The sequence below is a fragment of the Rhinolophus ferrumequinum genome, chromosome 6 (assembly GCF_004115265.2).
Source record: "Rhinolophus ferrumequinum isolate MPI-CBG mRhiFer1 chromosome 6, mRhiFer1_v1.p, whole genome shotgun sequence".
Taxonomy (NCBI): Eukaryota; Metazoa; Chordata; class Mammalia; order Chiroptera; family Rhinolophidae; genus Rhinolophus; species Rhinolophus ferrumequinum.
Window position 1 is genome coordinate 47144613 of NC_046289.1, and position 15354 is coordinate 47159966.

Genomic DNA, 15354 nt, shown 5'->3' on the forward strand with positions numbered 1-15354 from the left:
AAGGAGCCCTGTTCCAATAGTTCAGGGGACACAGGCTACCCTGTGTCTTGTCCTGCCCTGATCCAATATCCTGGTTCTGACTTCTGGGCTTCTGCTGCTTTCATCCACTGGTCTCGGTTCTAATTCCTTGTTGCCAGACCTGAGTCCTTGATTCCTCAGGCGTCAGCCCCTGTGCCCATAACCCGACAAGGACCCTGGTCTCTTCAAAATCAGGACTCCAATTTGCTTACGTCTATTTTTCCCAGGTAACATACCTGAAATGCAGACAAAGCTGGGAGCTTGCTACCTGCCCTTGTCCTGTGTGACCCACACTGCCAGTCTGGGTCATGCACTCTATTCTTCCCAATATCTCCCCACCACTGCACCAGCCCCACTTTCACCACTGCCAATAATCAGATTTGCTCCACTTATGGGACCCCTGCCTTTTGCTGCCTTCCAGATCTTGCTAACCCTGAATCTCTCTAAATCACCGTATCACCTGTTACTATTCTGAGGGTCCACGTGGTCCTGAAGCTCTGGTAGACCTCCTCCCATGGACATTGACTGGGTGCCAGTTACAAAGCCTAGCACACAGCAGGGTGACAGGGAGGCAGTGTGCTACGGTGAAGTGAGCATGGCACGAGCATGGGCGTCCTGGGCAGACTTGGGTTCAAATCCTTGCTCTCCCACTTGCATGAGTTTCTTAATTCTGCTAGAACTAGGGGATTGTTGAAAGTATTATATGAGACAAAGTGTCTGGCAACATTTAGTAGCTATTGAATAAAATACAAATTTTAGTATTTAACAAAACACATCTGCGCTTGCTTCCTGCACTTACATTTTTAACAGCTTCATTGAGATATAATTCACATATCCTTCAACCCCCTGATTTAAAGAGTACAATTCAATGGTTTTTAGTATATTCACCAGACTTAGATTCCTTCAAATGCAATTATAGCATAAGGGATATGAGGTTTAATAACAGTTACAAAAGCAGGATTATAGTCAGCTGTAAGTTTATGTAAATCAAGTGTGATGCTATTACATTGCCAAAAAAACAAAAAAACAAAACGTGGTATTAGGCTGTATTGATACATATATGATGATTAGAACAAGACAAGTAATACTTCCCTATTACTCTAAGCTGGCAATGTGTTCAGTCATTGGGCCTATTTTAAGAGGGATATGGACAAATTGGAGCATGTCCAGAGAAATATGAAAAGGGTGATGAGAAACTGCAAATACTGTTTGTAGGAGCCTGTGATAGTCATCCTGAAGAAGTAAAGCCATCCTCAATTAGCTCTGGGGGTGTCATTTTGAAAATAAATGACATGTATTTTCTCTGTTTCCTTCCTAGGCCAGAATCTGAATAGATGAATTTAAGTTAAAAAAGCAAGCACATTTTGACATGGTATAAACAACAATTAAAAGCTGTCCAAAACTGGAGCAGACTGTCGCTTCCTAATCTGAAATTCTATATTTAATATATTACCTCTTCATTAGCAAGTCAGAGAGCAACATCTTATAGAGCTCTTACTCCGCTGTGTGTTGTGCTCAGGTGGGTAAAATGATCCAGCAGGTCAACTCTTCTTTATTCAAGGCCAATCATCCAGTTTGGGTTAGACTAGTACGTAGTCCATTCTTTTTCCATTTTTCATTTCCACTCTCTGCTTTTTGATCTGAGGAAAAGACAAAAGTAAGCCCAAAACTGTCAATATGGATATTTTATTAGCAGTTCTGATGAGTATGGAAATCGTCCTAAAATAAGTCTTTGGCATTATCTGAACAGGAGATTATGCTCATCTCTTCCCCACTCTGTTTAAAGTGACTTCATCTTAGTACTTGACATTGGCCATGGTGGAAACATTTATGGAAATTAGCAAACACTACAGATCAGCCTCACACTTTCCTTCCAGCTCACTTCCTAGTGTTCCACTGCTTTAGAGTCTATGCTATCCAATAACCACCGTGATGGCATGATTAATAATGAAGACATTCTACTAGGTTTTTGGACGATGTGTTTCTATAAAAAAATATATTTAGAGCCAATGGTGTGTACTTTCATGTAAGGGCAATTTGGAATTTAAGTAGTTTAATATAGTTAACTAGTTTCAAATGCGTGGAATATTTAGGGGAAAATATTCCGGAGGACTAGTCCCTCTCCCCACTGTTTTCTAGGCCACTTCTCTTTATTCTCTAGGAAAACCCGTAACAACCATGGTCTGCACAGGTACTTATGCAGTAACAGAGTAACAGACTGAGAAGGCATCTCTAAGGCAAAGGCCCTCTACAAATGGGGAGGTAAAGCTCCCTGCTGGCCAGTTCCTGTCCTGCAGGAGAAGTGGCTCCTTGTGCCACCTGTTGGCATTTAAAAGAATAATCTCTCAGCTTTCCATGAAAGGCAAGACTCCAGCAAGTATGTTCTGCAGATGGAACATAGTCATAATATTCCTTAAGGCAGAACTATTGTAAAAACATTGCATTTTACAAGTCGTTATAGGGCAATCACCATCAGCCCAAGAGTCCCAGAGCCAACTGATTTCTGTATCACCAACAAGCTCCAGCAATTACAGTTGGCATGTTTTGAGCACTTGCAGTATACTATTCACATTACAAGCATTATCTCACTTTATAGTCATACAACCTTATAAAATAGGTATGAATATTTTCATTTTACAGATGGGGAAACAGCTTAAAGAGGTTAAGTGGCTATTAGAGTTAAAAAGTTTCTGTGCTCTTAGGAAACAGTGTTTATATTGCCTACTGCTTTGTATATAGCAGACATTCCATAAATAGTTGAATAAGTTTTCTAATATGAATGAATAGAGCACCATTCTTCTTAGTACTTTGAACCTTTTGACCCGTTAGCCTTTTAATCAATTTTTATCTAATGGGAAAACAGAATGATTTCATTTATTTTTGCCTATACACACTATCCAAGGGAAGAACTCAATCTAATGTCTCACCAACGCTACGACTTAGAATTATTTTCACAAGTTCAGAAACAAGTTAACTGAGGCTTAATCAGAATTCAGTGGTCTTTTGGTCTTTTCATCACACCAAGTTGAGGCAGAAGAAAGATCAAAGGCATGCATCAAGAAGGACCTAGCAAAGTTCTGACGGGGGAATAAAAGGGCTGTAGGTAAACTAGAAGTGCAATAGCCATTCAAGAATGACTGGCATGTCGGTTCCATTGAGTATGGCACTCAGCGGAAACATTCCTGGGCTTATTATGCACTGTACTAGGCACGTGGGGAGTTGAGACCAAATTCTGATCTTCAGAAGCCTATGGACTTTTAGGGAAGAGAAGACATAGACACAGACACAAGGAAAATGAAACTGCGGTACAAGAGCATAAAAAGAGAAACCCCACAAGACAGCAGTGGTTATTAGCAATGATTAATGTAGGCAATAAGTGCTGCAGGAGTTCAGAAAAGGGAGTGATTACATTTGCGTACATATTTTTGCTGACCTCAGCATCTTCATAAAATAGCCTTGGTATGAGCTGGGGGAAGGCAATGAAGTGTGAGAGCGCCCCTGGCCTCTCAGTATCTCACTTTCTCCCCTGGAGACTCAGGCAGACAGTGGGAGGGCGGAGAAATGGGGAGCGACCAGAGATGTGATCATCACGGCAGGCAAGACAGAGCTGGGAAACCCCACCTAACTACTGAGTCTGGGCATTTTGCATACTCATGAAGAATTTTTTTCTGTCTTTCTACCTTTAAACGGGAGTAGCCTGTAGTTCTTTCTAGGCTTTGCTTTTGACATTTTTGGGCCCTCTGGAGAACTTAGAGCAATAGTTCTCAACCTTGGTTCCTTGTGGAATCACCCAGGTAGTTTTAAGAAAATCCTGCCATCTGGGTCCCACCCCCAAATACTCTAATTTAATTCATCTTTAGGACGCTCCTTTGATGATTCCAATGTGCAACCAAGTTTGAGTGTCATTGATTTAAAGGGTTCCTAAACATAGTAAGAGAGAATGAGATTTGCTGGAATGAACAAAATATCTTGGAGAAGCCAGGGAAGAGGAGAGCTTCCCTGCTCCAATTTAGAGAAATAGCCTTGACTTATTACCCTGGAGTAGAAGGAATCTGGGTTCTGGCTGCGATAGCCCCACGGGGGAGATAGGAAGACTCCAGAGAGAATGACAGTGTGGTGTATCTAGGCCAGTGCTTCTCACACTGGGATGGGCACACCAATCACCAGGGGATTTTTTTTTTTTGAGGGGATGTTGTTAAAATGTAGATTCTGACTCAGATCTGGGGTGGGGCCTGAGGGTCTGCATTTCCAAACAGTTCCTAGGTGATCCGAAAGCTGCTGGTCCACAAAGTGGCAAAGATCTGCCTGGCTAGGTCTCTGGGCCATCTCCCTTAAGATTCCCACATCTGTCTCAAACCACGACCTGTTAAACCTTCAGGGTTCCACAGGCAGGGACAATGGACATCCCTGTGGTGACCTGGTTGGATTGATGACTGGAGTAAAGCCTTCCAGGCTGAAAAGATGCACATCCCTGCATGGGATCCCTATGTCAGGGTCCCGGCAGATCACAGACGGCCCACTCAAAAGGGGTAACTGAAGATAGTTTCATGTAGGGACTATTTTCAAGGTTGAGGCAGGGTTAGCAGATACTAACAAAAGATTGTGAGGCTCCACCCCTTGGGCAGAAGGGCCGAAAGGGGAGGAAGTGGTGACTGGAATCCCATGAGAGCTGTGGGAAAGGGACACCTGCAGCAACTGATACCTTTAGAGAAACACAGCCAAGTGGGAGAAAGTGAGTCATCAAGGATAAATCCAGGGGAGTGAATACTCCAACGCTGCTTTTCTGCCACTCTGTGATTTCCTACTAATGCCTCCCATTGGTCCATTCCAATCAGACACCAGGGGGGCAAGAGAACCCAGCTGCTGCTGCCCATCAAAGTCAGCCTCTTGGGCATAGAACAGGGTGAAGGATGGAAAGCAGATCAGGTGGGGGACACATGCAGAAAACCTGGCACAACCCCAAGAGTGAGGTGAAATGTTCTGCCTGCTGCCTTAGTCTGTTCAGGCTGCCATAACAAAATACTATAGGTTGTGTGGCTATGTCATACAGGGTGTCATGCGGGGTCTCTGGTCCTGCTCCTCACACTAGAACGCAGGATACGGTGAGGCCAAAAAGGAACACCCATGGAGCCATAGATAGGGGAGTCATACCACTATATTCTCGCTGGTGGCTGGGTTGGAGACACAGGAAGCAGGAGCCACACGATCCGCAACCTGCTGTCCACTTCTCTGCAAACCAACCTCACTTGCTACTGTAATCCGCCGTGCTAACTGCAATCCGTGCTTGCTAGCTCAGCTACCATCCACTGCTTGCGTAGCCACGGCAGTTATATTAGTGGCCAATGGCTCCCTGGTTACAGCTGACGGCCAACTAGCCACAGCTGATGGCCATCCGATCACAGTTGATGGCCATTTACTACCTGCGCCAGTAACTTCCCATGTGAGGCCGAGAGTCTGGAAACTGCTCTCCTGGCTCTGTCCCCACATGCTGAAACAACAGACATTTATTCCTCACAGCACTGGAGGCTGGGAAGTCCAAGATCAGGGGCATCAACAATTCTGGTGTCTGGTGAGAGTCCCCCTCCTTGTTCATAGACAGCAGTGTTCTCGCTGTGTCCTCACATGGCAGAAGGTATAAAGGAGCTCTCTGGGGTCTCTTTTATAAGGGCGCTAATCCCATTCATGAGGGACCCACCCTGATGACCTAATCACGTCCCGAAGGCCCTACCTCCCAATGCCATCACATTGCGGGGTAGGATTCAACACATGAATTTTTGGAAGACACACACATTGAGTCTATAGTACCAGCCCAGTGGGGGCTCAGCCTGAGTCAGAAATTTGTTGGTATGGAAAATAAAGAAAATGACAGCACAATCTACATCTGAGACTCTTATTCCTTATAGATGGGAGCTTACCTGAGAGTGTCAAACATCCTTATAAATGACAGATGGATTTCAACCCCTACAATGGAGTTTTTGGAGCAATGGTTGTGACCCTGTTGGAGAACTGGTGTACAGAAGAGGTGGACTTTCAGAAGTCATTGCTGATTTCCAGAATGTGTTGAGAATAAGCCACATGTGCTTTAAAACCTGCCAACTGGTGAACAATAGAAGGAAGAGAAAAAAAATTCAGCCTTGTTATAATTTGCTGATGACAGATTCCTCTCAGTTTCTCAAAAAAAATACTTAGAAAGGCAGGAGTGTGAAAAGTTATCTTTAGAGCCCCAACTCACACCCTAAATTTCTTTAAAACAAAACTAAACTAACCCTCCGACCATCCTTCTGGGGAAAGAAGGGAACAAGCCTGAGGAACTCCAACCCAGGGGAAAGTGGTATCTGACCTATTTAGAACCAATCTTGGCCAGCTTGAAATTTAGCACCAGTAAGGTTCCCAGCTTAACCCAAACACCTGTGAATTTTCCCAGTGTCTGAAGTCGGTAAAGGGGGAAGGGAGAGGAGATGGCTGCAAACTCCGGAGGTGAAGGGAGTCAGGTGCTGAATGGGAGAGTTTAGCAGCACCTTCTCAGACCTGACCAGACAGAACAGCTGGAGTTTTCAGGCAGTAAATAGAACTGCAACTGACACTTCATGGTTCTTTAGGAAGCCAGGTGGGAGCTCCTCCCGCAGAATGGGCTGCCAAGGCAAAGGGACTCTAGGTCCTTGCATCTGCCTGCATGTCCCTTCATCTGCCATCAGTGCAAGGGCCTGGGGACATTTTAGAGAAACTGGGCTCTGGAGAGGGAGGCAGAATTACAAATAGAGTGCCGATCCTCTTGACCTGGAGAGTTTTATTTCTCATGGTACCTCAGTGTCTCAGAAGTCGGAGGGTTTTGGCACTGTACTGGGCATTGTTAAGGAACCGAGGCAATAACTAAGACTGATCATTAGAAGTTGTTCTGAGACCTACTCTATATCAAGTGCCAAGACAAATTCCAGGTTAATTAAAAAGTTAAAGATTAGGGCCGGCCTGGTGGCTCAGGTGGTTGGAGCTCCGTGCTCCTAACTCTGAAGGCTGCCAGTTCGATTCCCACGTGGGCCAGAAGGCTCTCAACCATAAGGTTGCTGGTTCAACTCCTTGAGTCCCGCAAGGGATGGTGGGCTCCGCCCCCTGCAACTAAGATTGAACATGGCACCTTGAGCTGCCTCCCGGATGGCTCAGTTGGTTGGAGCGTGGGCTTTCAACCACAAGGCTGCCAGTTCGATTCCTCGAGTCCCGCAAGGGATGGTGGGCAGCGCCCCCTGCAACTAAAGATTGACCATGGCACCTTGAGCTGAGCTGCCGCTGAGGTCCAGGATGGCTCAGCTGGTTGGAGCGCGTCCTCTCAACCACAAGGTTGCCGGTTTCGACTCCAGCAATGGACAGTGGGCTGTGTCCCCTGCAACTAGCAATGGCAACTGGAAATGGCAACTGGATCTGGAGCTGAGCTGCGCCCTCCACAACTAAGACTGAAAGGACAACTTGAAGCTGAACGGCACCCTCCACAACTAAGATTGAAAGGACAACAACTTGACTTGGAAAAAAGTCCTAGAAGTACACAGTTCCCCAATAAAATCCTGTTCTCCTTCCCCAATAAAATCTTTAAAAAAAAAAAAAAGTTAAAGATTAAATACCACAACAAAAGAATTAGAAGAAAGCATAGGCAAATATTTAGCTGATCCTATGGTGACCAAGTCCTGTGTAAACACAACAAAAAGGACAAAACAGTAGGTTTGAAATATATAGGCATACCTTGGAGATATTGCAAGTTAGGTTCCAGACCACTGTAATAAAGTGAGTATAGCAACAAAGTGAGTTGTAATCTTTGGCTGGTGGAGGGTCTGCCTTCCATTTGTAAAAAACGCAATGCCTGTGGAGCACAATAAACTGAAATGCAATAAACAAGATATGCTTCTATTATAAATATGTATATATATAATTAAAATTTACTGTATGGTTTTTCAATCACGAAAAAAACAAAATTAATAGGAAACAAGTTGGGAAAATATTTGGTTAATATCCTTAATATAGAAGAACACTTAAGGAAGAAATAGATGATTATTCCAAAAGAAAAATGCTAATGACCAATAAACATATGGAAACTATTAGTACAACAGTGCAATATGACAAAATACCATATAGTTTTTCTGGATTGACTCAGGTAGGGGGAAACATAATATCTAATATTGTCAAGGGTGCAAAGAAAAGGGCATTCTCAAACATTTTCATCTGGAATGTAAATTGGTTTGATTTTCTGGGAGGTAATTTGGCAGTTTACATTATAAACCTTAAAATGTGCAGAACTTTTAATTCAGTAATTCCTCCTTTAGAAATGTATCCTAATGAAATTATCAAGGCTGTGCACAAAGACTTACCTGCAAGGATGTTTACTACAGTGTTATTTTACTAGTGAAAAACTGGGGGAAGGGAGTATTGAATGTTAAGAATTGACAGAGTTAGGCGGTAGGTACACAGGTCTTCATTATTGGATTAGTTTTCTATTGTTGCTGTAACAGATTACCATACAGTAACTTAAAACAACACACATTTCTTTTCCTACAATTCTATAGTTCAGTCTGACCCAGGTGTAACGATGAGTGGGGAAAAAAAAAGGGGGGGAACACACACTAGAGTGGAGCTAATGAATTTATTTTTTATTAGCAATATCTAATCAATTTATTTAACAATATACAATAACAAAAGACAAAGGCAATTAATAGAATGTACTAATGACAGAAAGTAAAAGTGGTTAAGACAAAACTATATACATTGATCACAATGTCATGTCAAAGGAGTATACATACATATAAGTTTAAGAGATCCCAACACATGTTTACTATTGATCAAAAATCACTTGGCTAAATACACAAATAACATCAGTAAGGAGTATCCAAAAGTAGTAATAAGCTTTATAGGATAGTAACTATTACAGTAGATGCCAAAAGCTCACCAATCCAGGGTGGGGAACGGTACTGGAAAAGTCATGAATCAAAACCTTGCCAGATCTGTAGCTGAGAGAAACTCAGGCATCTCCCACACCACTGCTTGTTAGTTCCTAAGAATGCTGCTGCTGTTGGCGTTGTTGTTGTTGTTGTTGGAAGTAAGGAAGTCTTCTGATACTGCAAGCTGCATACAAGTTCCCAAAGATGCTAGAATGATGACAATTCACCAACAAAAGAAGTCTCTATAGTCCATTGAGGCAAGTTCCAATCTCTTACTCTGAAACAATCCAATCCTGAAAAGCAGTCCTGAAACAGCAAATCTTCTGAATAGCAATGTCTTGAAACAGCAATCAATCAATATCCAGTCCAACTGAGCTCTGTCTTATATATCTCTTTAGATGCACCCCAGAGTCAAATTTTGTGTTTCTGCCTCCCCTCTCAAGGAATAGCCAGTTCCGGGAGAGTCTGGCAGTCAATGATAAAAAAAATAAAATATATTACTTATCAGGCTGAAGGGCTAGTTCATCCAGACAAGCAATGTCTACTGTTCTTGCTTGGGACCATCAGCCCAAGGTCTTCCAAAGCCTGGCAACGTGCCTGTCACGTCATCCTGATATAACTTAGCTACTTCTTCACTTCATCTGCTGATGTGGGTGAAACAGACAGAACAAAGAGGGAATTCTCTCAACCCTGATCAAGAATTCCTTTAACCCTAAGCTAACCCTCACCTCACAGCACAGACAGAAAAGCGACCTCATCACATGTCTCGCCTGCTCGGGAAAATGAGACCAAAGGGGGAATTTACTCAACCTCTGATCACAGCACAGAAATCACCTCAAATACAAGAACAGACAAAAGCTAATAGACATCAACCAGTGAAGGCAAATTTTCCTCAACATCTACCCTACACCAGGTCTTACTGAGTTAAAATTGAAGTGTTGGCAGGAAAGTGTTTCTTCCAGAGGCTATAAGGGAGAATCCATTTCCTTGCCTTTTCCATCTTCTAGAAGCCACCACATTCCTTGGGTCATGGCCCCTTCTTCCGTGTTCAAAGGCAGCAACATAGCATCTCGGACCCTTCTTCATCACCGTATCTTTCTGTGATTCTCTTTTTCTGTCTTCCTGTTTCACTTTTAAGAACCCCTGTGATTACATTTGTTCTACCCAGATAATTGAGGATAATTTTTCTGGTTTAAAGGAAACTAATTAGTAACCTTAATTCAACTTGCCATGTCGAAGGTCTTGGGGGGTTGGGACATTGAAATTTTGGGGGGTCATTATTCTGGCTACTCAATTGTATTATTCTATATACATATCCATCTGAAAATATGTAATACTATTTAAAATGTTAAATATTAAAAAACCCAAACCTAATTCCAATTTAGTGTATGATGAAAGGAGGCTATATATTCATACGATGAATACCATGTGCCCATTAAAAGATGTAGTTGAGAAAATATGTAGTAATATGGTACAATGTTCATTGTACAGTAATTAGGGGGAAAATCAAGTCTAAAAAGGAATATGCACAAGATGATACCAATTATGTTAAAACCCAAAACAAACCTACACACAAGTGAATACAAAATGTTTGTAAGGATATAGGTCAAAATGTTAACAATGTTTATCTCTGGATGGTGATTTTAATTTTCTTCTAGTTTTCTTCATTTTCCAAAATGTCTATTATACATACACTACTTATGCAAACAAAGAGAAATGTAAGGTGATTGAGAACGTCTATCTAGGACAGCTTCCTGGTCAAGCGTCTCCCTGGTTTCTTAGCTTTCTATTGCTCTCTCTCACATCCATCCCTCAAGCTTGTCCTCCTCATCGAAAATATTTAATATCTGGCTAGTGGTGACATGTCATGTTTTCAGGCTTGAGTTGTCCGTTCTGGAAAGTTCGCCAGCACTCCTCAGAGGACAGGAAGGATCCTCCCAGTGAACGAAGCATGACAGCAAATCTGGGCTTCTAAAAAACAATTGGTAGCCACAAAATTGCCACCGGGATACCAAGGACAGTTGGGGAGTATAATCAGTAATGTTATAAAGATTTTGTAAGGTATCTGATGGACACTTGTCTTATTGGGGAGGCCACTTCATGGACAGTGTAGGTGCCTGACTGCTGCGGTGTGCACCTGAAGCTGAATAGTGATGGGTGTTGACTGTGCCTTAATATATACATACACACATATATATATATATATATATTTATTTATATACACATACACACACATATAGTCATGGGATGTGGAGTGTAGCACAGGGAATGGGGTCAGTGGAACTGCAAGGTCTATGTGCAATGTCAGAGGGGTGGTAGATTGGGGGAAGGGGGTTGTCACTTTGTGAGGGGTATAAATGTCCAGCTATTACATTGTTTTGTACACCTGAAACTAATAATAATAAAAATTTAAAAAAACAAAACAAAAAAAGCCTTTCCAGGGCAAAGCAAACTCAAGGTACAGCCACATCCCACAAAGAACTTAACCGGTACCTTGGAAACGGGATGCACAAGTATAGGAGTCTGTTTCATAATATTGCTGGTACGTGTTAACAGTTTTAATTAATAATAGTTTCTAATACACAAAAGAACACAGTGGCATCGCCCCGTGTGCACGCCCGCAGAACGAACCGAGAGCGGACGGGCTTGGCGGCAGGACCTTGGACACGCGGCTCATGGTACCTGGCCAGGTCCGCCCTCCGGATCCCGCGATGCCACCGGCGCTCCATCTCCTCGGCCCAAGCTTGAGGCGACTTCCCAGCCAGGCAGGCACACACCGCCTGAGCCTGGCCCCGGGCACCGCTGGTCCCGTGCGGAGCCCTACAGCCAGCGGCCAGGGCCCTGGGGCCCGTTAGGTTCGCGGGATCCGGACCTCGGAGCAGCACTACACTCAGAGGCCACTTGGTCCGGAACCCGCGGACGCGGAGGAGGCGTCCCCCACCCACCACCGAGAGGAGCGCCTAGAGTGGAGGGCCAGCCCGTCCCGCCCCTCCGTTCCTCCCAGCCTCCTCTATCCCGGAAGTTGATGCCCCGCGCCCGATCGCGTGCTGCTCGCCAGGGGTGTCGCCTCAGAGATCAGTTCGGGCTGGGCTTGCGAAACGATCAACATGCCTGTGAGTTGTTTACTTTCGGGCTTCGCGTTTGTTTCGGGCTGCCTTGCCCGTGGAGGGGTCCGGGGGCGGGCTAGCCCGATGGCCCCGCGGGCACTTGGGGCTCCCTGCGGAACGCAGCGACCCTGCTGGGATCGCCCACCTCTTTTGCGCGTGGCGGACTTGTCGGGACTTGCCCGGGCCGCGCAGCTCGCTGGGCCCGGCGTGAGCATGGAGTGGGGGAGGACGGGGGCCGCCTGGGCTGCGATCTGGAGTCGGTGGCTAGGAGGGGACATCTCCCCGGGTCACTTACTCAGCCCTGTGGATCTTTGGTGGGTGCCCGCCCGCGAGACTGTGATCTTTGGAGTCTTCGTGCTCTCCTTGAGTTTAGTGGTTCTCGCCCCCTCTGCCTTCTGTCGGAAGCGATTTCCTGCTTGTTTCCTTTTTAAAAACTATCTCCGCAGTTGCCTTACATATAACTCCATGAAGGACGGCCACACCGGCCACGCAGAGTTCACCTCCGATCAGATGTTGAACCCTAGGAGGCAGAAAACATCCCGGGTTGGCATACTCCGGTCTAACCTTCCCGATTTCTGTTCTTAGCGGGTCCAGGGGTCGGGGTCACGTTTTGGCACCACAGTTTTGGTTTTCCTGGAGACCGTTAATTCAGTTGAGTAAAAAAGAACGGGGTTAACCTTACCATATGTTTCGTGGTGGTCAGAGTCCCATTACCGGGATTGAGAGAACGCAAGCCTTACAAAAAGTATTGATGAAAGTTAAGCTTTATAAAGTTAAGATGTTATTTAAAAATAACATCTGAAGTGTTGCCTCTGTTAAGTATGACTTTTCATTGTTGCAATGAAAAGTCATTGTGGTTTCGGTTCTAGTAGTAATAATATGTTTTTTTACTCAGTTGGCTAGAGATTTACTACATCCGTCCTTGGAAGAGGAAAAGAAAAAACATAAAAAGAAACGGCTAGTCCAAAGTCCAAATTCTTATTTTATGGATGTGAAATGTCCAGGTAAAATTTCAAGTTTGATTCCTTTCCCAAGGAAAATTTCTATAGGGATTGCTAGTGTAGTGTGTATATTTGGACACATTAGGACCTTCTGTTGAGTAGAAGTGGGATTACAGAAATGGACATTTTCATAATAAGCGTATTCAAGCCACTGTAGAAACTTTTGAGGGGGGAGGGTGAGTAAAGACAGGACTTCAAAAGGGATCTGACATTTGATTTACTTTAAGCTGATGAGTTTTCTTTTTTATGATGCAATGAAAACTATGTTGATTCTTTAGTGTAAAGCTGTGCTGCCCAATATAGTGGCCATTAACTATATATAGCTACTGAGAACTTGAAATATAGCTCGTCAAAATGGAAATATTCTTTAAGTGTAAATTATACACTAGATTTTGAAGATGTAGCACACACACACACACACAAATCCCTACGTATTGATTACATGTTGAAATGATAATATTTTGGAAATACTGAGTTCAATAAAATATATTACTAATACCACTCGTTGTACTTTTTTTTAACTCTTATATGTGGCTACTATAAAAGTTTAAGTTATATGGCTTGCTATTGCATAGCTTTAAAGTACTTAATCTTTTACTAAAGATCTTTAATATAAGATCTTTACTGGAAATATGTTGAATAAATGCTGTCTTTTCTTCTGCTTTTCACTTCTAATATTGCCCCCCTCCCCCTTTTTTAGGTTGCTACAAGATTACCACGGTTTTCAGCCATGCTCAGACAGTGGTTCTTTGTGTAGGTTGTTCAACAGTGTTGTGCCAGCCGACAGGAGGAAAGGCCAGACTCACAGAAGGTATATCATTTGGCATTTTCTAACCCAGTGATGAGATTGTATGACTGTAAATGCGTCTATCTTAAATTCATGATAGCCAAAATAATTTTCTTTCATTGTGTGCTCTTTCAGTAAAGAGTGCCCTGTTCAGTTGGATAAGTTTATACTCTTGACCTTGTAAAGAACTTCTTTGAATATTATTTTTCTTAGTTTGGAACATCTAATTCTGTTGTATTGAGTCACTTAGTTTGCTTAACTTGGCATATTAAACGTACAGCAGAATGGAGCAAAAGAATAACTATGTACTATAGGAAATGGAGTTTTTAAACATTGGAATTTAAAATTTTCTCTTGTATTTTGTTTTATGTATTTGGTACATAAGACTTAAGACAGTTGTTTTATATTGCTAGCTAAGCAATAATAACTAATGTATAAATTTAAATACTAGAGGTTTGGCTTCCGTGAGTAGCTATTTAGTGGTTAATATAAAAATCTAATTTGAATTCCTCTTTCACTTTTGTGCAGTAAGAAAAAAATAATTATGTATATAATTTTCCATGGTACTACTTGTAGATTTTTACTTCCATAATGACATTTGAAATTTGCCTGTGATATTTTGGGGAGCTGTGAATTTCCATGTTGTTTTCACTGGAAGACTTATAAGTGGATTGGCAACAAATCCAAGATCTAGTTGGTGTGACCTGGTAAGATAAAAGTAGGAAGCAAGCAAACGAAATTTAAGTGCAGTATTGCTCTTAAAAATGTACTTGCAAGGCTTCCAAAACTTTTACATCATGCCAACATTAAAGTTTTAACTGTTGGATTCAGGCTCATGGTCTTACATAGACTCCATTATAGCATTTGAGAAATACGTAGGAGTGACAATTATAGTCACATCAGAGTAAATTCAAATATAAAAGATTATAGCAAACTTCTGGTATAAAAGGATAAATAAACATATATGAATAATAACGTAATATTCCTAAAACTTAAGTTTTTTACTTAAGTACTTTTTGCCATTAAAACTATACCAAAGATAGAATAGACTTGTGTTTTAATGTGCTCTTGTGATTCCTTTGCAGGGTGTTCATTTAGAAGAAAGCAACACTAATGATCCACACAACTTCCTGAATTTGTTATATCACAGAAAGCCTTATCAGTTCAGTAATTCTACTTAATCTAACAAGATAATGTAATTGCATTTAATTTTGTAAGTATACAACAGTGATCTCTCCTATTTTGGTGTCAGTTTTTCAATAAAGTTTTAATTATGGGCAAATTCCTCCTTTTTCCTTTTATTTTTTAAAGTATGTGCGCATATGCTATACATTTATATATACTTTGTGAATTAGGTTTAAACATTTTTAAAAAAATGTTTTCCGATTAGTTTGTGCCTCATTTCAAGAGTAGAAACCCCAATTTGATTTGTAGTCCTTTTCTGAATTGTTATGAATGGGACTAAATAATTACAAATAGAAAGAAGTTCATTATTTGTTAATTCTAAATATAGTTTTGCTATT

The 15354-nt window shown here is 42.3% G+C and overlaps 1 protein-coding gene and 1 long non-coding RNA gene across 2 annotated transcripts; one reads left to right on the forward strand and one right to left on the reverse strand.

Annotated features, from left to right (window-relative positions):
• Positions 1 to 1059: 1059 nt before the first annotated feature.
• On the reverse strand, positions 1060 to 7821 carry LOC117024106 (uncharacterized). The gene is made up of 3 exons (XR_004423308.1): positions 7747 to 7821; positions 5934 to 6114; positions 1060 to 1658 (listed from the first exon to the last, which is right to left on the reverse strand). It is a non-coding gene; the product is annotated as an uncharacterized LOC117024106 (long non-coding RNA).
• A 4078-nt stretch (positions 7822 to 11899) lies between these two features.
• On the forward strand, positions 11900 to 15113 carry RPS27L (ribosomal protein S27 like). The gene is made up of 4 exons (XM_033109603.1): positions 11900 to 12049; positions 12939 to 13047; positions 13745 to 13855; positions 14917 to 15113. Exons 1-4 carry the CDS (start codon positions 12044 to 12046, stop codon positions 14943 to 14945), a joined length of 255 nt encoding a protein of 84 aa, XP_032965494.1. The 5' UTR covers positions 11900 to 12043; the 3' UTR covers positions 14946 to 15113.
• Positions 15114 to 15354: the final 241 nt, after the last annotated feature.